The following is a 23,814-nucleotide window of genomic DNA, read 5'->3' as shown; positions in this document are numbered from 1 at the left end:
CCCAATTAAATGCTTCCTTTTTTAAGTTGCTCTGATGATGGTATCTCTTCCCAGGAACAGAAAGGTAACTAAGATATATACACATATTCTTTCAGGCTTCAATTTAATAGGGCTTAGAATCAGTGGGGCTTCTTTCTGTCCGCAACTTCCCTGCTGGAGGACAATGAATTTGGGCCAAAGATGATTGATTGGATGCCCCTTTCAAAAAGATCCTCATCTGCTACAAAGCCTGGGGAGGCGCTATCAGGTCTATGTCAAGGATGCTCCCGAAATTTCTCTCAAATTGTAAAGCTTCTTAGGAGGTGCGCTCAGTGTATGTTGTGGTTGTTCCTTTCACTCAAGAGGAAATGCTTTACAATTCACTTATTACACTTCATGTGCATGTGTGTGTGCACGCATGTATACCATGCATGTAGAGGTCAAGGAACAACTTACAGGACACAGTTCTCTTTTGCGTCGTATTGGTCCCAGGGATTGAACTGAAGTCCTCAGGCTTGGCTGCAAGTGCCTCTGCCTACTGGGCCAGTGAGATGGCTCCAACTTTTCTCTATATAATAAGGATGCTTACTTTATGCTTTTTTTTTTTAATTTTTAAAATGTGTGTGTTCACAGGCAGGTGGGGGGGAGCATATATGCAGAAACAAAAGGCTGACATCAAGTGCATCTTCCTTAACAAACAAAAACAAACAAAAGCACAAGGTTGTTTTCAAGAGTGTTAAAAATAAATTAGATAAATGATAAATATAAGATGAGTTCATTGTATCTACTAAGTTTAAAATGTTTCTTTAAATTAATCTCAATTTGCCAAGAGCCACCTTGTTAAGGGAGCTCACTAGGCATGTGTTTGCAAGGTCTTATACCATGTTGTATCCTGAAACTGCTTCTAGCCTCTGACATGCTGTCAGGAGCCATTGATTTGGGAGAAGTCCAAGGGGCATGATCTCTGCAGGTGACCCAATATTTGCAAGGTCTGTATCGTGATGTATCCCAGAATTGCTTCCAACCTCTGACTACCCTGTCAATTGTGCTTTGCTGCATCTCTCTAAAATCTGGCATTAGGGCCAGGCATGGTGATGCATGCCTCTAATCCCAGCACCCAGAGAGGCAGAGGCAGGTGAATCACTGTGAGTCTAAGGCCAGCTTGGTCTACAAAGTAAGTCCAGGACAGCCAGGACTACATTCACAGCCAGCCCGGTCTACAAAGCGAGTCCAGGATAGCCAAGATTACACAGAGAAACCCTGTCTCATAAAACCAAAAGTAAATACATCTAACATTGGTGTGAATTGTTATTTTCTGGGTTCTAACCAGCTCCGATTGAGCAAAGTTCCTAGAGGATCTTATTGAAGATGTACTTTTTGTTATTCAGATGAATTAATCCCCGATTATGGAATTCCTGATTTGTCTCAAATAGTTTTAAAAGTTAAAGTTAGTTTATGGCTGCAATAAATACCTTTGTGGACCTCCAGATGCCTCACTAAAGATAGCCTAGTAGCAGATTTGTGGCTTCAGATAAGCCTCCACTGCAGATGGCACCCTGAATCCTGGTATTTTCACCATAAATATGGGCAAGTTTCTTTAAATTTCTCTGACCTAAGTGGAATGAAGCTACCTAGATATGTCTGAATTTACTCTGTTTCTTAGAATGAAAGGCAGATAAAATTATTGTCCTGAGCTCGTAACGAACTAAGAGATAGCTGGATAATGTATAGTCAGGTCTGTCCTAATTGATAAGTGGTATACTCTTGTAAGTATCAGACCCTATTAATCTTAGACCCTGTCAATCTTTGTCATTCTGAACTCACCATGAGTTCAAATACATAGATAAGAAATGTTTAGCTTTAAAACATGTAACCTGTCATATTTTAGAATTCATCTGTTTTTGTGATTAATTGTACTCTTTTGACTATGATATAATTCCCTTTTCTCAGAAGTATAAGTACGATCTACAATAAACGTAGTTGGGAGAAAATTGAGCAGCTTAACGTCAGTTGAAGTTAAGATGCCTGACTTCATCCACCTTTTCTCCTGATCCTCTTATTTTGAATGTATGTGTGTAAGTGGTTTATTTTCTATCTTTCTTACTTCTTATTTCTCTGTAGATTCACAAATAAGTTAGCAGATTCAGGGCCACCAGCCTTCTATGGCTAATAAGCCTAAGTTTACACCACCTTATTGGAGATCTCCACAAAGAGGTCTATCTACAGATCAAAGAGCCCCCTTTTACCACCCCTGTGCAGTTGCTAGCCAGAAGCAGCTTTTACAGCCTCAGCTATAGGAAAAATGTGGTCAGTTTAAGTTCTCCTCAGCCACAGTACAGCCAGTCCCTAGAGAAGATACCTTGGGCTCTTTTCCCCCTTCCTTCCTTTTTCTTCTTTCAATCCTAATCGGCTGCCTGAGCCATCAGCTTTGGCCACCCAAGAGATAAAGTGAACTGGAAGGGCATCTGCATCCAGCACCAGAGACCCTATCCTGGACCCTCTCCAGAGCACCAGCCGGGCATTAACATCAATTATTAAATTTAAAACTGGAAGGGAGATGCAAACAAACAGTAGTCTAAACTGCAGTGGAACTATAAACTGTACAAGGGACATAAAAAATACAAGGCTGCAAGACTCCAAAGATCCCAACTCAACCACTAAACTCAGAGACTGAGTTCAAGGGAAGCCTGATCTACAGAGCTAGTTCCAGGACAGCCAGAGCTGTTAAACAGAGAAACCTGACTCAAAAAAACAAAAAAACAAAGGAACAAAAAAAAAAAAACCATACTAAGTGAGCATGACTACAATGTCCAAACAAAGACCAAGCTTAAGAATGATAGAAGGAGGGCCAGGCGATGGTGGCGAACACCTTTAATCCCAGCACTTGGGAGGCAGAGGCAGTCGAATCTCCATGAGTTTGAGGCCAGCCTGGACGACAGAGCAAGTTCCAGGACAGCCATAGCTGGTACACAGATAAACCCCAGTCTCAAAACAAAACAAAAAGATAGAAGAAGCTGATCAACATTCAGAGTATAGGAAATCCATTCAATAAAATTATAGAGGAATGTTTTTTTAACCAAATCCAGAGAAAGACATTCAAACACATGTAGTTAAAATTCCAAACAGAAATATACAAAAACTTCCTCCACGATACATTACAAAAGAGATATCAATAATAAAAAGTGGACAAACAATACTAAAAGCTGTAAGGGAAAAATTCCAACTCCCCCACAACTGCAGAAAATGTCAGAATCATATGAGATCTACTGTCAGCAACCTAAATGTCAGAAAAGCACATAATGACACACTCCGAGGCCTGAGAACAGTAACTGCCAACCAAGTGTACTGCACCCAGCAACGCTATCTTTTAAAGTTGATGGAGAAATGAGGACATTTAACCACAAGCACAGACTTCCTGTCTGTGGGGGCAGTCCTAAGAGATCTAAAGGAATACCACACAGAGAAGACAGTCTCAACCCTGAGCACACAAGAAAAAATGCATTTCATGTGAGTCACAGGTCAAGTAGAGCGAGGAAGTAATTCATTATATCCAACACAGTAAACCAAGAAGATCCGAAAATTAATGAGAAAGAAAAAAAAAATCCAACAATAGTTAACCAACCAGAAAAACCACCAATGAAAATTTTAAACACAGTAAGCATATTTCAATAATAAGCTCAATGTGTCTTCCAATCACCAACAAGAGACTGGCTATTTGGGTGAACGTCTAACTCCAACTGCCCACAAAGTAGAGAGCAATCTATTAAGTGAATGGTAGCTCAATATGAGCTGGGGTAGCTAGCTTCTGGTGTACAGTAAAGTAGACTTCAAACAAATTCATGAGATAAGCTTACCAATAAAGTGGACAATTCCTAAAAAATTTACAAGTGGAAGAATATGTGTACAGTGCCATAAACACTAATGGGCATATACACAACAGATATTATGCAGTGATAGAGAGATGGTGAGCATTGCAGGGAACTGGAACTGGAACCATTAAGCTAAGCAAACCTAGGCAGACCTACAAAAACATTTTATGTCACATGTCGAGTTTAGACTTTAAAAGTATGTGAATTTGTGTGTGTGTGTTGCATATGTGCTAAGGCTATGAAGCTAGGATGGGGATGAGGAGAGCAAAGGGATCTTGAAAGTAGTGTAATGGAGTGATCAAGAAACAGAAAAGGGAAATACTCAAAGGAAGAGAACCATCCAGAGGGCAATGATTCTGGGAAGAGCAGGGGAGGGGAATGAATGAGGACAAAATATGATACATTTTCAAGTGTGTGACAAAGGCTGAGGAGATGGCTGAGTCAGGCAAGTGCTTGCCGTGCTAGCATGTGGATCTGAGTTCAGCTCCTCCTGCACCCAGGCAGAGTGGAATGAGGCATAGAATCTATAAGGCTTCCTGACCAGCAAATCTGTGAGCTATGGGCTCATTGAGACACTCTCAAAAACAAGATGGTTGGTTCTAGAAGGGTTCGACACAGATGCATCTACCCCAACATACATGTATACACACACACACACACACACACACACACACACACAACCACAATGAAACCCATTACTTTGTACACTACCCCCCAACACCCCAAATTAAAATCACTGGTTATATTTAAAAATGCTGGGCTGGAGAGGTGGCTCGGAGGTTAAGAGCACTGACTGCTCTTCCAGAGGTCCGGAGTTCAATTCCCAACAAACACATGGTGGCTCACAACCATCTATAATGTGATCTGATGCCTTCTTCTAGCATACAGGTGTACTTGCAAGCAGAACACTGTATACATAATAAATCTTTTGTTTAAAAATGCTGTTACCTATTTGTAAACTTACTTTCTGTGTATGAACCAAGTAGATTCATAGTGCTAGTGGCTAAGAAAAAATAATAGACTATTAATGACAAAAAAAAGAATTTGGGAAGTTGCCTAATGCAACCAGAATCCAAGCATGGTGGCCGACAACTATCATCACAGCACTTAGAGATGCTGGGAGGTTCCAATCTCAAAGCCTGCCTGAAACTGACTCAAAGGGCCAGGACTGAAGTCAGAGAGATGGCTCAGCAGTCAAGTGTTTACAGCTCTGAAAGGCCCCAAGTTCCTTTGTGTTCAGCGTCCAACTCACAACTACCAATAAAGTCAGTTCAGGCTGGCTTAGATACACACATACATATGTACATATTTATGTATGCCCAAGCACACACACATAGTGGTACAGCACTTGCCTAACATGTGAAGCCTTGAATTTCAATCCCCAGTCCAAAAGCAAAACAAAAACAGAACTTGGAAAAGTTTTCAAAGCATGACTGCTAATTTCTAACTTAAGTGATATCATTTAAGACAGTTCTCAGGGCCCATTTCCAACCCGGATAGATAGGCCTTTTTTTTTTTCCCTCCTCCTCCTCTTCTCCTTCTTCTTGCCAAAATTTTTGTTTGAGATTGAACCCAAGGTCATGTAATGTACTCTACCACTGAGCGACATCCCGCCTTTTCTGTCCACTTTTCTTTTGTATTATCTGGACTTTTTGAGTTATAAATCTGTAAGCCTATGAGCAGATGTGCTACAGGAGCCGAGCAGTGGGCAACTGAAGCCTCAACAACTGCGTTGAGTGGCAATCCTTCTGGCTCCTTCTCAGAGGCTCTACTGAACTTTGTTCATTCAGAAGACAGAAAACCATACATGGAAAACTCTCCTGCTGACAGTTCTTCTGACTTCCACTCTGTAAAACCCCAGTCTCTGAGCAGCTGAAGTTGATCTAAGTAGTCTCTGAAGGGGCAGCTGTCAACAGTGTCCCACAAATGCTTAAAGAAAGGAAGAAGTCTCTCAATCTTATCTAATTTGCATCACACCAACACTCTAAAGGGCTTCTGAGAAAAGAAGGCAGCCTCCCTTTTCAATCCAACTGTGCTCCAGGCACTGTCCAGGGAACTTCACAGAACCTCAGACTCTTCTCCAATCCTAAGGTAAAAACTACCAATCTAGTTTTATATGAAACAGCTACTCAGAATGCTTCAGTAAAATCCACCCAGGCAGAACTTCCGATCTCTTACTTTTGGCATTTCTTTTGGCTTGTTTGAAAATTCAATACAAGCAATTCTCATCCTCCTTAAAAACACAGCACATAATGAATACTGTGGTCCGCATAAAAATGGCCTCATAAGACCTAGCAGCACTCAGGGAGTTCAAGGCGGAAAGGAAAGGAAAAGGAAAGGGAGAGGGGAAGGGGAAGGAAAGGAAAAGAAAAAGGGAAAAGGAAGGGAAGGAAACAAAGACCCCATAGGCTCACATTTGAATGTGCTACTCAGCTGTTGGAACTGTTTTGGGAAGGACTTGGAGGTGTTGCCTTGTTGGAAGAGGCATGTCACTGCGCATCTCGCTCAACCTCCTGCTGTGGATCGGGATGTGAGTTCAGCTGTTCCTGTGCCCATGCCTTTGTCTTGCCATCACGGAGTCCACACTCTGAAAGCATGAGCCAAATGCTTTCACTTCTAAATGCCTTGCTCATTGTGTTTAGTCAGGGTTAGCAGCAGAGGAGTTAACCAAGATGAGCAACAACCAATAAAGACTAACACAAATGGCAGTACAATTCTTTTTTTTTTTTTTTTTTTGAGGGAAAAGCATGCTTTCTTTAATTTCCTTTTTAACAGCACCTGTAAAAAATGTTTATACTATTCTGAGATTCCTCATATATATATATGTTTGTGTGTGTATATATTTATGTATATGGAATATATATGTGGATTTTGGAATGTTAGATTGTCAAGACATGACTATATCACATAATAATTAACGGAAGGTAAGGTAGGCTATACAAGGATAGAATTTTGTAACTAAAAATATTCATAGCAGCAACTTTTGAAAGATGATTTTATTAAAGTCATTGCACTTACTCATCTTATTGCTACAGCACAAGGCCATTCAGTTGTAACACTTCTCAATTCTGATTGTAAAGATTGTCTCATTCTGCTCATACATTTCAAGTTTAAATGCAAGCATAAAACATTCATCAAAGAATCTACAGAGCACTTGGAAGGCTTTTCTCATCTGTGGTCACAGTAAGGAGTGTCAAGAGTCCTCTGTTATGACAGGCCCATTCTCTTTCTGCATCCTAGACTTTTCTGTGACGCCCTGGACAGGTGTACAGAGGTAACAGCTTTATAGTTAAGAGGTGAGCTTAGTGGCCAAAAACACACCAAAATAACATCGGCATTCCACTAGAAACTTAGCAGTATTGTGCCTCAGAGAACAGCAAGTGTGAACTATCCATTCCCTGCTAATTTGGCAATGACAGATTCCATGCTGCCTCTTATACTCATATGGGGGATTTGCCTAAGTTGTTCTTACACATCATTTCATGGCGTGAACTTTAGGAATAGTCAAAGTCCCCACATCAAGGGCAAATACTGGCAAATTACTATTTTAAAGGAATTGTTTTTCCCTTTAAGTTCAAGCTTGCTTATTTTTTCTGAACTATTTTGTTAAGGGCAGAAAAAACAGACACGTGGGAAAAAAAGACAGTACGACTTTTCTATGCTGACTGAGAAGGCAAAGGTATGGACTGCAGCACTCACTGCCATACTGATTAAATGGAACCAACCACCACTAAAATAAGCGTGTTTCCTGTCTTGTGGACACAGGGTCCCTATGCAGCACAGCCTGGCCTCAAACTCATCACTTCCCTTCCTCAGTCTCTGAGCTAGAGGCATGGTGTGGCTATACATGACTTTTAGTAGTGTACAAGTATTAAAATATGTGTGCTACCCGGGCTAAGATCACCAATCAGATCAATGATACATAGTAGCTCAGAAAGGAACCAAACTGCACATGAAAATTTAGTATACAATAAGGGGTTGTGCTTCTATTTTTTTAAACTCATGTTTATATCCCATGAGTTCATTTTCCTGTTATATGCCTTTCTATTAGAAATATTTTCCCAATTTGTTATATTTTAATTAGCATCTAGGGGCTGCATATCTGTCCAGAAAGAATACATTAGTCACTCACCTACTTTTGAATACTTATGTTACTTTTTTATTAAAATAACCTTCAATGGGTAAAGAACAACCCTTGACTGTTGGACCTTCCCCTCCCTATAATGTGGGTGGAGACAAGTTTTCCAGTAGGGAAAACACGAGCTGATTTCTAGGGTGGGGTGCTTTATTGTCATCTGAGGACTGTGACTAAGAGCTGATATAGTAACAAGAAACAAATAATTCATTTGATTAATCACTTAAAATAAAAGTAAAATGGAACAATTTTGATCATCAATAACCCCTCATTAAATGACCTAAGGCTTGAGATGGTTAAAACGGCTAGGCACGGTGGGCACGCCTGTCATCCTAGCACTTGGGAGGTATAGGCAGGGGGACCAGAAGTTTAAGATCATTTTTGCTACACAACAAGGTTGAGTACACCCTGGGATATATACCACCCTGTGTCTATAAAACAAAAAAAGCTAAAATGCACATTTTCTGTACAATTAGCTCTCCCCCAAAAGTTAATCATGTGTGATTTAGTGTTGGCAATTCTAGTATTTTCTACTTCAGTTCTCTTTTTACTTGAAGCAACAACACTAGAAATCACACTTAAAATGTTTCTATTTTAAGATTAAAATGTAAAGTATTGGTTTTGTTAAAAAGCATGATAACTTATAATGTGACATTCATTTACCAGAGTAAAGCTTAAAACCTAACTTTTTTTTTTAACAATTAAAAATCATTTCCCACTTTAAAATTAACCTCTGTGTTTCTAACATGCTGCTCTGCAGATGCATTTTTAAATGTTCATCGGATCTACAGCCACACCACTCTGAATGTGGTTGATCTCGTTTAAGAAGCTGAAGAAATGGCTAAGCATTCATTGTAAAATGATTTTCAATATAGTCAACTGAATTTGATTTACATAATCTAAAATATTACTATTTGTGAGATAATATCACTCTTTTAACATTTTACCTACGTAACAGTCCAAAATTGTTTGTTCTGTTAGATAAATTATGTCTGTGAAACCTGAGCATTTACACAATAGCTTTCCAAATATGGAACCTCATTCTGATTTGAAAAGACCTGGATTTAGAAGGAAACAATGAACTTAAATACAAAACAATGAAATGAGTAATATTTAGGACTCAAGAGTAAGCATAAGAATACAGCAATAAGGCTGGTGTTTACATATTCACATGTGCTGCAGTGTCGAGGCACAAATAAGAATTAGCATATTTTTTAATTCCTTAGGCCACAAGAATTTAGAACAAAGTGCCTATTTTTCCAAGTTTAATCCAGTACACTTTAACTTCCTTTAATGAATCCTATAGTGTGAGCATTATAGAACACCCAAGAAGTTTTGTTTTTATTATTTCATTAATGATTAATTACGCATGGGTGAGAATACTGGTAACCAGAAACTCCCATTTTATCACCCAGTATACAAACAGCACTGCAGACAAAACAGGCACAACAGTGTAATCTTGGGTAAGATTGTGTGTGTGTGTGTGTGTGTGTGTGTGTGTGTGTGTGTGTGTATACAAGTTCATGCCCTATGTAATACAGGAAAGCAGTGACTCTAGTTACTATAAAGCTAACCCGTCCATCTCAAATAGTTTATCTTACAGCTTATTTGTAAAGATATTACGATATTTATAGTATAGAACTCTTTAAAAATAATACAAGTTTGAATTAAAAAAACTATTGAACTTTCTTTCCTTTTTATACAGATTCAGTAGTATTTTCAAGCAAACAATAGAAATGTTTGCAATCCCAGCACAGTAAGAAATAAGGCCTCTTTTTTTTATATTGGCAAAACAAAATATATAAAAAAAATTTGTCACCCCCCCAACTTTTCAATAGCTATCACAGTTCACGTCCTCTCATCCCTCATCACAACAGCACATCTGCTGTCTTTAACAAGCCAGCTAGGGTCACAGTGCTGCTTCCAACTCCGAGCATGAAGAACACCGGGCTGACACCACTCAAGAAGATAGAACAGCTTTCTTCAGCTTTGCTATTTCCGCCTAAAAACAAAACATAAATTGGACAATATAAGATACCTTTAGTAAGGTATAAATTGGCCTATTTGTAACATGTGGCCACTATTCCCAGCCTCTGAATTAGGATTTCAACATCAAAATCTAATTCCCTAGAGTGCAAAAACTAATACTGTTTAATATTAGTTAATTAATATTAATAATAAAATATTAATAAAAGCATCAGTAAAAAATATAATGCAAGTTTCCTAAGTGACAAGAAATAAGGAAAAAAATGTATTTCTTTTAGCTAGAATAATGCTAAGTGATGCAAGCATTTGAAGTAAGTCAGGGAAGAAAACCAAGGCGCACACATATACCTCTGACATGAAAACAAAATGAGAAGAAAAATCTCGTGAAAGAAAAAGGAAGGAGAAAGCAGAAAGGACGTAGGGCCACTGACTTAAGAAAACCTTTTACATGGTCGTGATGGAGATTTGTGACATGCTACAGAAGCTGCCACCAGAAGCATAAGCTACATAGCCTGAGGTTGGGCCTGTATGTGATGTCACATGTTTCCAACCCAGTACTTAGAAGGCCAAGGCAGGAATACTGCAGTGGGTTTAAGGCTAGGCTGTGCCACATAGTAAACCCTATCTCAAGAAATGAAATAGAGGGGCTGGAGAGATGGCTCAGAGGTTAAGAGCACTGACTGCTCTTCCAAAGGTCATGAGTTCAATTCCCAGCAACCACATGGTGGCTCACAACCATCTCTTCTGGCCTGCAGGCAAAATGCTGTATACATAATAAATAAATAAATCTTTACCAAAGAAAGAAAGAAACAAAGAAAGAAAGAAATGAAATGAAACAGAAAAAACGATTAATTTAAAGGTAAAGAATTCAAGATGGAAAATACAGGACATTTTTAGGGAATAGAGCGAGAACTACTTCTGTATTATAGCAATTGAACCCCAAATAAAAAGTGAAAATAAATACAGCAGATCAAGAGGGCAGCTTTGTCTTAAATAACAGGCATGGGAGAAATAAGTGCTTTCATACAAAGAAACAAAGGTGCAAAAGGAGACCTCTAGATATGAACAGAGTTGTGGTAACAAAGCACCTTCAAGATAACAAACACTGATCATACAGATGGCAGCAGGCAAGGACTCTCACAGGAATCAAGATCATGGCTAGCTGCATCCACTGCTATGCCATCATTCTAAACCCTGATTCACCTTTGTAGTAGAAGCAACAGTCCTCATAGCTCCTTGCTGTTTCCAGCATTATCTAAACTCACTTGATGAGGAGCCTGAAAGTAGCCCTTGTAAGTCAGGAAGTTTAGAGACCACACCTTCTGGGTCTCTGCCTAGACCATGAAGGTAAGTAATAAAACAAGGTAGCAAGGAAAGAAGGGAAGGCTCTGAGAAAAGGCAGAACACAAGTGACGAGAAAAACAAAGGAAAAATAAAAGATAAAGCTAAGTGTAACTTCCAGCTCTTCCCAGAAAACAAAGCTAATGTAAACTCTCCAGTGGCAAATGGAAGTGAATGTCACAACCTGCTTCCCCCCCAAGGCAATAAGAGAAAAAGAAAAAGCTGGGTGAGAGAGAGAGAGAGAGAGAGAGAGAGAGAGAGAAAGAAAAGAAACAATGGCTCAAAGAACTGAAGACCAAGGACAACCAGGCCCCTTAGGTACCTGGTGCTTCACACACCATCCAGAGTTAGCACTCAGAACAATCATGGAGCTGGGAGTGCAGCTCAGGGTCTCAATTCTTCCTTAGCAAGTACAAGGCTCCACGTGAGTCTCAAAACAGCACGGAAAAAATCCTTTTAACTGCATGAATAAACAATGTTATAGAAACTTAAGAAATTGCTACTAGGAGATGGTTCGGTGTTCACCTGAGGTAGGAGCGCATAGTTAGTAGCAGCACCAAGCACAGAGATGAGAGAGGGAAAGTCAAAACGTCACATTTTCTAAAACTGGAAATGCGTTACCTCTAGGTTACTCCGCATGGCCTTCTCTTCTTCTAATTCTTTGCGTAGCTTTTCCAGTTCTTTCCTAAAGGCAGAGTATTACTGTTCAGTTTTACCATTATCAGCCTATTTCACTGATGTTAACTGGAGCTTTAGTTTACACACACACTCACACATGCACACCCGCACACACATACAGCACACAAAGGAAAAGTTCCTAGGAACAACAAACAAGTTCACTTAAAAAAAAGTTTCAAATTCTTTAGTTTGAGTAGTTCAGTGTAAGATTTGAAAAAACAAAAAACAGTATTTCCTGCTTTTCCAGAAGACCTGAGTTTGGTTCCTAGCACCTAAATGAGGTGGTGGACACCACTCCCAACTTCAGTTCCAGCAGAGTTGGCCATCCTCCTCTGGACTTTGTAGGCATTACACTCACGTGCGATAACAAAAATAAATGTCTTTGGTATTATTTCATCCCTCCCCTTATAAATAACACCAAAGACCATTCAAAAGTCATATAGAAACTTACTACTGTAAAGGTTTACGCACGTGTGTGTGTGTGTGTGTGTGTGTTTGTGTGTATATGTGTATGTACACATTAAAAAGAGCTAAGATGAGGGAGGGGCTGAAAAATGGCTTAGTGGTTAAGAGCTCTGGGGTTTAAGAAGACCTGGGTGTGGTGTCTAGGACTCACATAGCGGCTCACAACTACTTATATCTCTAGTTCAAGGAGGTCTGATGCCTCTCTTCTGGCCTCTCAGAGAATAGGCAGGCACACAGTGCACATACATTCATACATGCAAGCAAAACACTTATACACATAAAATAAAAGTAAATAAATAAAGAGTTAAAATAAATTTGCCCTATAATAGGACAATCACCCTACTAGATACTATAAGTTAACAAATAAAAAGCCCAGTACTAAAATTGGTTATCTTTTAGATTTGTTAGCCAGTGAGATCTCATCCCCCTCCCCCACCCCCACCATTACAGGCTACTGCTGATGCGATTCCAGAACTTCCGTAAGATACCACATACTTGAGTCACTATAACATGGAAAAATAAAGCTGTTACTGACCTGGAAGCTGTAAGTCTACCTGCTAGCTTTCATAGTACTGAACGGTACTATACATGCTACCAAAGTAGAAAAGTAGCCCAGTATGAACCTTGTGAGCTACAACAACCATGACCTGGCATCAACATCACGGGAATAAACATTTTATGATTAGATTTAATCTGCTCTCAAAGGGGAAATCCATACCTGACACCCTTATTAGGCCAAAAACCTGTGGCTAGACAGGTAATAGGCTCTTAGAATCTACTACTGAGACCCTGCTAAATGGGCACAGGGTTCAGTCAACTCCTAAATGACTTATTATTATAACCCTAAATGAATGTATCTCTTAGCCCTCATTAGAGAAGTTTCTACTTGCAGCTGATGGTGACAAACACAGAGATCCACAACTGGCCATGATATAGAGAATAAGATGCTCAACCTGAAATTGGGGGGAGGGGGACATCTGTAGCATACTCCTTCATCCCAAGGCTCAAGGATCATTGTAGATTAGGATGCAAAAAGAATACAGAAGCCAGAGGTGGTGGATAACTTACAAGGAAACAATCTGTGGTGTGAATAGAAAAATGGCACCCCATAGAATGAATGCTTGGTCCACAGGAGTGGCACTATTAGGAGGCATGGCCTTGCTGAAGTAGGTGTGGCTTTGTTGGAGGAAGTGTGTCCCTGGGGTTGGAATGTGAGGTCTCATAAGTTCAAGCCTGGGCAGTGTGTCTCAGTGTCCTCCTACTAAGTGCTGATCAAGATGTAGAATTCTCAGCTTCTCCAGCACTATGTCTGCCTCCACACTACCATGCTTCCTGTGATGATTGTAAAATAATACAAAGGGTTTTTTTTTTCCTACTGTCCACACTCCCAAATAATGACACGGAGACCTATTACATTTATTAATAAGCTTTAAAGCACTAAGCTGGGCAGATACTCATCTATTCTAACCTGTCTATGCTGGTCTAGACTATTTCTCAGCCATGTGCCCCATTACCTGTCCTCTAGTCTCACCCTGGCCACTCCTGCTCCATCTTCTCCCTTCTGCTCCTACCTGGGACACCCTAACTGGGATTTAAAGTCCACCCCTATCTCTCCGGCCTAGCTATTGGCTGATCAGCTTCTTTCTTAACCAATCAGAGATGCTGGAGAGCAATTTTACACAACATTGAGAAAAGATGTTCCTCATAGAAATGACAATGCTTACATTCAACTGCAACCAGATCTCAGGGCACAGAAATCAGTACATTTGCCCTTCCGCCAAATCATCCCAGCTACAACTCCTCTCCAAACATTGTATCCTCCTTTTTATTTACTGAGTTTTAAAAAATTCATCAATCTGTGCTGCCATACAGTCTGGGATGTGTGGCCTTTCACTGGAGCATTCTTGACTTATCAGAGGCTGTACTCTTAAAAAAACAAAAAGCAAACAAACAAACAAAAACCCTGACTCTCCCTGGTAGCTGTCAACAGACAATAAATCCTTAGCTAGAGGTAGGACTTCGTGCTGACTTCCTCCTTCCATACGGGATTTGATCTGGCTTTAGACGCACAGGTTTTGTGCATGCTACCATAGTGCTGTGAGTTTCCTGAGCAGTCAGGGCGAGACTAAAGGACAAGTAATTGGGCATGTGGCTGGAAAATAGCCCAGATCTGCATACATAGGTTAGAGTAAATGAGCTTGTTTTAAAATATAATAGGTCTCCGTGTCGTTATTTGGGAGCTAGAACGGGAGTAGAAAAACCGAGTAGAAAAAAACCTTTATATTATTTTACATTTGTCACCCAATATGGTAAAATAACTGGACTTTAAATTTCTCTCTATTGTTTTCATTTAACCATTACGTTTAATTCCTCAAACCAAAATATTCCAGATAATACCTATATTCTTTAACTCATGTTGCCACTTTTTCATTTTCTCTCTAATCTACATTTCTAAATTCATTCTTTAAGTATGTATTTTGTATCATTTCTACATAGTCATTCTATATACTTTTAGTATTGTAGTTTTGCAGAAATTATTTTTAAATATATCCAGGCTGTTAAATTTTACTTTTGTCTCTTCTTCTAAACAGTATAAGCAGTTTATTTAGTAAATAGAAAGTTCACGCAAAGGTCATAGAATAAGCTGATACAAATTAGACGGAGCAAAGTACTTTGACTTTTTCACTTTATAACTACTATTTGATATTCACACATGCAGATGTTTTATTGGTTGATTGTTCTGGGGTTACATAAAATAGGAACAAGGGATTCACATAGCAAATTTATAAATTAACATGTATGGTTTTTGCCTTCTAACATTTCCTAGATAAATTCTCCCAAAGAAATATATATATATCTTAAAAAATCCTAGAAAAGGGGCTGGTTCAGGTGTTCCAGAGGATTGGAATTCAGTTCCCAGCACGCACACAGTTGCTCACAGCTGCCTGCACCTCCTATCCCAGAAAATCCAATACCTTCTTCTGGCCTCCAAAGGTAATAGCACACATACAGTACACAGAAATACACAGACAGAACATTCGTAATGAATTAAAATTTTTTTCAAAATCTATTGAAAAAATTCTTACAGAAAACATAAAAACCTGGGCCTTGTGGTTAAATCTTTGCACTTGGGAGGTAATGGCAAGATCAGAAGTTCAAGGTCATCCTCCACTATATAATGAATTTGAGGATAACATGCCTGGGAGTCCTGGCAGCAAAAGTAAGGGTCTGTCTTTCTTAATCACCATTCTGGCCCCACTGAGAGAAGCTGAGGAGCTATTGGCAGTTGATGGCTGTTGAGAGAAAAACCAGTTTTCTTCAGGTATTTGGCCCCTGACAGGCTGCCAATGCTCCAATGGATGACCCTTCATGCTTGTGCACTCAAGCAGCACTAATTAAAGCCAGTGGGTTACTAAAAATAATTACATAAAAGGGCATGTAATTGAAAGAAGAACACAGATGGTGGGGACTTAGAAAGCAATAGTAAGAGGTAGACGTGATCAAAGTAACTATATGTATGAACACATGTACACACACAAATGAAAAATGCATATAACAAAGAAATGTGTGCAATTCTCAGGCCCATGTGATTCCTTACAAGCACTATAATTCCAGATCGATCTCTGTCTGTCTCTCTGTCTGTCTCTGTCTCTGTCTCTCTCTCTCTGTGCCCTCCCCTTCTCCCTCCCCCACAGAAAGCAGAGGATAACTTTATGGAGTCAGTTCTCTCCTTCTACCATTATAAGTCTTGGACACCATTAGGAGCCAACTCACTGGCCCCAAATATATCTAAAACCTATTTCTTCCAGCTCCATTTTCTTTTAACTTTACGTAAATGAAGTAACATCGTACTGTACATTGCTGACATTTCCACCTCACATAACTGATGTTGAGTCATGTAGCTACAATCACTTACCATTACTGCATACACTGCATTTCTCAATTAGTGTACCAGTCTGTATTATCTACTCATTCTCTTCTTGTCCTCTGATTTTACATTTTCAGAAAAACCTTACCATCTACCTTCATTTTCCCAGAGAATTGACAGTTAAAAATAATCTTTGAAAAGATTTCTAAAATATGTAAATATATACAATAATACCTTACTCTTTTACAGATAATTTAAGAGAACCTATAGGCAATTCACATATGCACATGCACTTCATTAAAAATCCTACACTTGGGCTAGCTGTGGTGGCACACATCTGTAATTCCAGCACTTGGGAAATTGAGACAGGAGGATCAAAAGGTCATAAAAAATCTGAGAGTATAAGGCCAAGCTGAGCTATCTGAAACACTGCCTCAAATGAGTACAAACTGCTATCAAATGTGTAAATCAACAAAATTTACAAGTCAGGAGAATTATTTTGTTTTTGTCTTTTTTTTTATTATTATTCTTTTGGTTTTTGGAGACAAGGTTTCTCTGTGTAGCCTTGGCTGTCCTGGACTCACTTTGTAGACCAGGCTGGCCTCAAACTCACAGAGATCCACCTCCCTCTGCCTTCTGAGTAATGGGATTACAGTCGTGGGCCACCAGGCCTGATCAGGAGAGTTTTCTAACTGGTGGGTGGTATTCAACATTTACAGAGTAATGAATATACAGCTTCTACTATATGCAGTGCAAAATTTATGAAAAATTTCCAAAAATAGATCAACCAAAGTACCCAAGAAAGACCTAGCATATCAAACGACAAATTCTATAATCATAATATATTCATTAGATAATACATATACAGTAGTTATTCTAGATAAAATTTTTGTTCCCATCTGGTTTTTTGTTTGCTTGTTTTGTTTTTTCCTTTTATTTTGTTATTTGAAGTAGAATCTAGCCTGGACCTCATTGTGTCAATCAAGCTGGCCTTCAACTCAGAGATTTTCCCTGTATCTGCCTCCACAGTGTTAGGATTAAAAGCATATGACACTATATCAGGCCATATTTTATATTGTTAATACTACTTTCAAACAGAAGTTTAGGCGTGGTACAAATTAAGAGAGAACTACTTAAAATTAGGCTCAGGGACTAGGCATGAATTATATAAGAACTTTTGGTGGAGTGGACACACTGATGAGATGGGGTCGTCAGAGTAATTACATTAGTTGATCTTTCATCTGATTTACCCATGGAACTTTTGCAAGGTTATGGTTAAACTATCAATAGATGAAAAGATCTGTAAACCAATAAAAGATGAAAGGTTTAGTGTTGGCCTTGACACTAAAGAACTGTGCAATCAAGAGGTAAATAGCTTTATTTCTATATCCTGATCTCTTCATTAAAAGAGGGAGGGGTCTGCAATAGGGTATCTTTTAAACTTCTTTTTTCTTTTCTTTTTTCTTTCTTTTTTTTTTAGTTTTTTGAGACAGGGTTTCTCTGTGTAACCTTGGCTGTCCTGGACTCACTTTGTAGACCAGGCTGGCCTAGAACTCACAGCAATCCACCTGCCTCTGCCTTCTGAGTACTGGGATTAAAGACATGTGCCACCACCACCTGGCCTAAACTTTTTACACACACACACACACACACACACACACACACACACACACACACATTCTCTCTCTCTCTCTCTCTCTCTCTCTCTCTCTCTCTCTCTCTCTCTCTCTCTCTCCAACTTTCAGGGCTGCGGGCATAGGTCAATGGTAATGGAGTGCATTACAACCACAACACTCGGCTTGATCCGTAACACTACACTAAACAATAAAAACTTTCAGAGTTAACAGGAGGGCATCAGAAGTCTCTTGTGAGTTGGGACTCATTCACTTTGTAACCATCTAATGTAAGCCTAGCAGAAATAGAAGTCAAAATCCTCCAAGAGGTAAGTATGAGGATTTAGATCATTCCCAGAATATCAAAGCAGTTTTCTCAGTATTTTCAAGACCTGTGCCTAGGCAGCTCCTGTCTAAGCATACAGGTACATACAGAACTTCTAGAACTGAGCCACTGAAACAAGTTTTCCCATCAAGGTTTTTTGCTGAAAGTGCTATTACACAAATGTGACACATGTACTTGTATACTTAGGAGATTAGGGCTCCAGTTGACAAAGTCTAAATACAAGTTCGGGGAGGTTTAGGAGAAAGTAAGGGTTACTTACCCATGATCCCTTTTCAGTGCATCTACAATACACAACAATTCAAGAATCTGGGCTCTAAGCTCATCCAGGGAATTTCTTTTCCCATCATCTGCTTCTACTTTAGCTTTGAGTTCTGATGGAGTTATGAAAGAGGCTGTATTTACTTTAGAAGCACTTGAAGGTGCTGAAAGAGATGGCTGAAAAACATAAAAAAAATTTCCCATTATGCTTGTGCTTATATCTAATATTAGAGGATTGTTTTATTCTGGTTTTCATTTTGAACACACGTCCACCTGGAGTCCAGCTGGCCTCTAACTGCAGATCCTCCTGTATTGATGTCTCAGTCTTCCTGGTCCATCCCCACCTTGCAAGTATTGAGAATACAGTTTATGCAGCACTCAGGAGTAAACTCAGGGCTTTATATAAACTAGGGAATTGGAGCTGCAGTCCCAGCTCGGCAGTACTCTTATAGCAAGTATTATTATACACAATTAATGCAGCACATATTAAACATTCCTCATCTGAAAATCCCAATCTTCAAAGTTTTACACCAGAATCCTAACAGTCAGGGAGACAGAGGCATGTGAATTTCTGTGAATTTGAGGCCAACCTGGCCAAGGACAGCCAAGGCTACAGAGAGAAACGCTATCTCAAAAAACAAGAAAAGAAAAGAGAAAGAGAAAGAAAAAAAAGATGAAGAAGAGAAAAATTCTATGCCAGATTTTATAATGCACCTGAATCTGCAGGCATGCCAAAGTGTAGATAAGGAATTAGATGAAGCAAGTGACTTTTATGTTTAGTCTTGAGTTCTAGCCCTGATACATACACACACACACACACACACACACACACACACACACACACACACACACGTATCTGCAAATTTTCCAAAATTCTGACTTCAAGCATTTTAGAAAAAAGATATTAAACTCACACTTCAAGAAAAAGAGGACCCACTACACTGGATGTGGGACTGCTTACAGCCTGAACTGTGAGTTCCAACCACAACGCCCTGTCAGTCATCACTCAACCCTCATTAGAGAAGCTTTTTAGTAGTAGATGGTAATTAAGGCAGAGACCTGAACTGACAATGTGCAGAGAACAAGAGACTTGGGAGTACTCAGTCCTAAACGGGATGTCTATTTCACGCCCCTTCCCTCATGGTTCAAGGATCTAAGCAGAGAGATAAGAGCCAGAGGTAGTGGGTGACCTCAAAGAAAAGAATGTTTCCAGACACAACAGGACAGATGCAGGTATGAACTCAGAGACTGGATAGCATGCTCAGCCTTGTACAAGTTCAAGCCACACAAAACCCAGCTCAGAGGAGAACTGAACACACAATCTCATCCTGGCAAAGAAGCTGCCTGCAAATAACAGCTGCTGGAAGAGGGGGAAGCCAGGTATGTATCAGCCACACTACACGCTCAGATATAGTTAGCCAACACAAACTGGACTCCTTGCAGAAAGAGAGGGGTGTGTGTGTGGGTGTGGGTGTGTGTGTGTGTGTGTGTGTGTGTGTGTGTGTAGAGTTGGGGGAGGGGAAAGAATATGATCAAAATATGAAATTCTCAAATAATAAAAACATTTTTAAAAAGATAAATGATAAAACTCAGAAATTCCAAAAGCAGTTTGATATTCATTGCTAAGGAAAAATAAATAAATAACCAAACAAATAAGTTTGTAATCACTAGTGGCTTTATTTATTTTTAAAGAAGGAAAATATTCATTGGTTTATCTAATGAATGGTTTGTCTAGTGAGTTATCTACAAGTAACAATGTATCAAATTACTGTGCTATTTTAACCTTTATTGTCACAAATTTCTAAAGCTTCACTTAGAAGGATTATGAAGAATTTAGTTAAGTCCATAGACTACCTGAGAATTTCACTAAAATCAGCAATTTGAGAAAGGTTACAAGAGACTGATGACAATATAGAGAATCAGATTTAAATATATATACGATAAATTCATTCTGGAATGAAAATGAGGAATAAAACAAAACCTTAAGTTTATATAAAATTTGTAATATATGTCTTCAATAAAAATGGTAGCTTTAAGCCGGGCGTGGTGGCGAACGCCTTTAATCCCAGCACTCGGGAGGCAGAGGCAGGTGGATTGCTGTGATTTTGAGGCCAGCCTGGTCTATAAAGTAAGTCCAGGACAGCCAAGGCTACACAGAAAAACCCTGTCTGGAAAAACCAAAAAAGGAAAGGAGGAGGGGGGGAGTAACTTTAGAAAAGAAATATCACCATTTAGTAGATGAGTCCATCCCTTCTGCCACTAAGCCTTAAGAGAGGGCCAAAAACCAAACTAAACAGTGAGTGAACGAACCATAATGTCTAATCTGCTAACACTCACAAGTAATTAGGCTGAGGTTATTTTATGAGAATTGAGTATGGTCACACATGCCTATGGAGATGGAGGCAGGAGGATGAACACAAGTTGATTGAGGGAGCCTGGTCAACATATGAAAATACACAGCAGTCAGGAATACACAGAGAGACCCTACCTCAAAACAAACAAAACAGGCCCCATCCCCCAAAGTATTTATGAACTATTGCCAAGTGTATGTTTAAATCAGATGTTTTTTTAAAGATTTATTTATTATGTATACAGCATTCTGCTTGCACACCAGAAGAGGGCACCAGATCTCATTATAGATGGTTGTGAGCCACCATGTGGTAGCTGGGAATTGAACTCATGACTTTTGGGAGAGCAGTCAGTGCTCTTAACCTCTGAGCCATCTCTCCAGCCCCTGCCAAGTGTATGTTTAATAAGAAATGAAACGATGTACATACCTAGCCTTGGGAATATGAAACATGCAGCACACTCTTTAAAATAAGCTTAAGTGTTTCTATTATTAAAAGAACTGAAGAGAACAGAAGGACTGCAATTTTCAGCAAGAATTACTTTCTTGGCAGAAAAGGGGGGGGGGGGGGCGGGTGAAATCCTAAAAGTATATCTTAAATTTCATGATTACAATGGCTACACCGTATCCTAAAAACTAAACAAGCCAGACGTGGTGGCACACACCTTTAATTCCAGCTCTCAGGAGGCAAAGACAAGTAGATCTCTATGAGTTCAAAGCCAGCCTGGTCTACAAGGTGAGTCCAGGACACTCAGTGCTACACGGAGAGATTCTGTCTTGATAAAACAAACAAAAAAACTAAACAAATCTTACGCTACGGTGGATTTACCTTTGAAGAGTAGTTTGCATCCTTTTTAAACTCTGATGGCTTTAGGTTGCCACTATCTTCTTCTTTTGGTGGCTTCAAGGTTTTTTCTGGGCTCTGGGTTGGCTAAATATTTAGCATTTAAAACAAAAACAAGACACAGATTTTACAAAAAGGAAACTCTAATTAATAAGCATGGGTGCCATACAGCCAATACTACCACTACTTAACTGCTGTTGTTCCTGCTACTCACTGCTGTGGAAAAGACAGCACATAACTTCAGGCTGAACAGCATTTTTGCATATCTGAAAGGCAAAACTAGCTTTCCTCATAGAAATACCACATGGTTCCACTGAGGTAATTTTAAAGTGCTCATGAACCATGCTCATATTAACATCATGGATATAATATATATTAACACTGAAGTACATTCACACTCCAAACACAAACAGAAGCATGGAAAGAAGCGACTCAGCTGGGAAAACAAACCCTACAAAAGGGCTTAGCTGTAGGAGGGGGAGGCACCTCCTTTCCTCACCACTGTATCTGCTGCTCCATGACCCTGCTGTGGTGACTGAACAGAGTCCCTGCTCCCCTTTGGTCCTGTGCTCTGCGACTGTGGGCTCATGACAACTCTATTTTATGATTCTGGAACCGTTCATGCAGTACTTTATTGATTAATTAATTAATTAATTAATCTTGGTTTTTCAAGACAGGGTTTCTCTGTGTAGCCTTGGCTGTCCTGGACTCCCTTTGTAGACCAGGCTGGACTCGAACTCACAGAGATCTACCTGCCTCTGCCTCCCGAGTGGTAGGACTAAAGGCCTGCGCCACCATGCCCAGGTTATTTGAATTTTCTTAAATAAAGAATCATAAAGTGATTCTGGATGTTTAAAATTAGGAGTGGCTATAAATCTGCTCACTCACTTCTTAGCACTTTCTTCATCTTCTACAATGTTCTGAAGTAAGGGATACTCACAGAATGCCCACCATTGAAGCGGCCAGGCAACCTTCTTCCAGGCATCTTGGGTCTATTTGCAGTGAGATGTAACAAGTTCTCTGAGGAAGCTATGTCATCAAAATTTACAGTATCTAGAGAATAAAAGTAAGCATTACTAAGAGAGTTGTTCCTTCTAAAGGGCAAAAGATCGTATTTCTGGCTTCTTACAGCATGAATTACATACAAGCCACCACTAAGTTGAAGAGCTCACAAACTGACCACTGCTTTATATATGCATTTGGAAAACAATACCCATGCTCTTATTTTAAAAAATAAAATAAAAACTCAACCTTTGTTCCAGATACACTGAGACCCTTTAGCCGTATAAGACCTGTTTCCAATGGAGTCAAGTTCAACAAGAAGTTCTTCCAGGAAGAAGTGTCTACCCTGAACTGAGTAATAAGCTGCCATCTAAGGGTCTCACATTTTCAAAATCTACTCAAACTCTCAGTTAATTACAACTTAGAGAAACTTTACATGTACATTTTAAACTTCACAATGTGGACTAATGTCAAATGGGAGAACTAAATTGTATCTGATACCCTGCTGATTTCTATGTATTATCAATGTAAAGCTATGATTTAGTCACATGAACATATACAGATGTTACAGTCAGAACTCAAACAAAACTTAGATATTATATAAGAATCATGAACTAGTTATAAGTCTAACCCAAATCAGATACCAAGTGCAAATGCTACACAGATGTTAATTTGTTTCTCTGCCATCAATCAAAGGCTAGTTGACCCTAGAACAAATAATTTGTGTTTAAGGACATATAAGATATATACGGTAACACATACCTCTTAAACAATGGTATGTACTGCCTGGAGTTTTCTAGTGTAGCTAAAAATATCTTAAACAAACTGTTAATTGCACTGAAGCTCAGATATCGATTCTTGGTACAATAAGCTTTTGTAAATTCTGATACTGCTGTGATCAGTGTAACTTCCTGCAGCTCGGATAAAAACAAAAACAAAACTAGAAATATTAACCATAGCCAAAATATCCCAAACTTCCAAGAGACTCATCTTTCTTATTACCATTTGTCTGACAGTTGTAAGACTTATCAGACATTTATATGTCCAAACTTAGTGATCTGTTGTTTCTTTACATAGACCTAA

At 39.2% G+C, this 23,814-nt stretch overlaps 1 protein-coding gene and 1 long non-coding RNA gene across 2 annotated transcripts in view; one reads left to right on the top strand and one right to left on the bottom strand.

Moving 5' to 3' along the window:
• The window catches only part of LOC311581228, a 1,115,569-nt gene that overhangs the window by 1,054,996 nt on the left and 36,759 nt on the right, over positions 1-23,814 (top strand). The window lies entirely within an intron of this gene.
• The window catches only part of CD2AP (CD2 associated protein), an 89,950-nt gene continuing 72,965 nt past the window's right edge, over positions 6,830-23,814 (bottom strand). Inside the window, exons 14-18 of the mRNA XM_084753313.1 lie at positions 22,670-22,782; positions 21,715-21,816; positions 18,540-18,715; positions 11,932-11,995; positions 6,830-9,985 (exon numbers count right to left, since the gene is read on the bottom strand). Coding sequence (XP_084609439.1) covers positions 9,944-9,985; positions 11,932-11,995; positions 18,540-18,715; positions 21,715-21,816; positions 22,670-22,782 — 497 coding nt within the window. The 3' untranslated portion in view covers positions 6,830-9,943. The remainder of the gene's footprint in view (positions 9,986-11,931; positions 11,996-18,539; positions 18,716-21,714; positions 21,817-22,669; positions 22,783-23,814) is intronic.

The sequence above is a fragment of the Acomys minous genome (genome assembly GCF_964271855.1).
Source record: "Acomys minous genome assembly, chromosome: 13".
Taxonomy (NCBI): Eukaryota; Metazoa; Chordata; class Mammalia; order Rodentia; family Muridae; genus Acomys; species Acomys minous.
The sequence above is the reverse complement of the archived record's forward strand: the minus strand, read 5'-3'. Positions and strand labels throughout refer to the sequence as shown.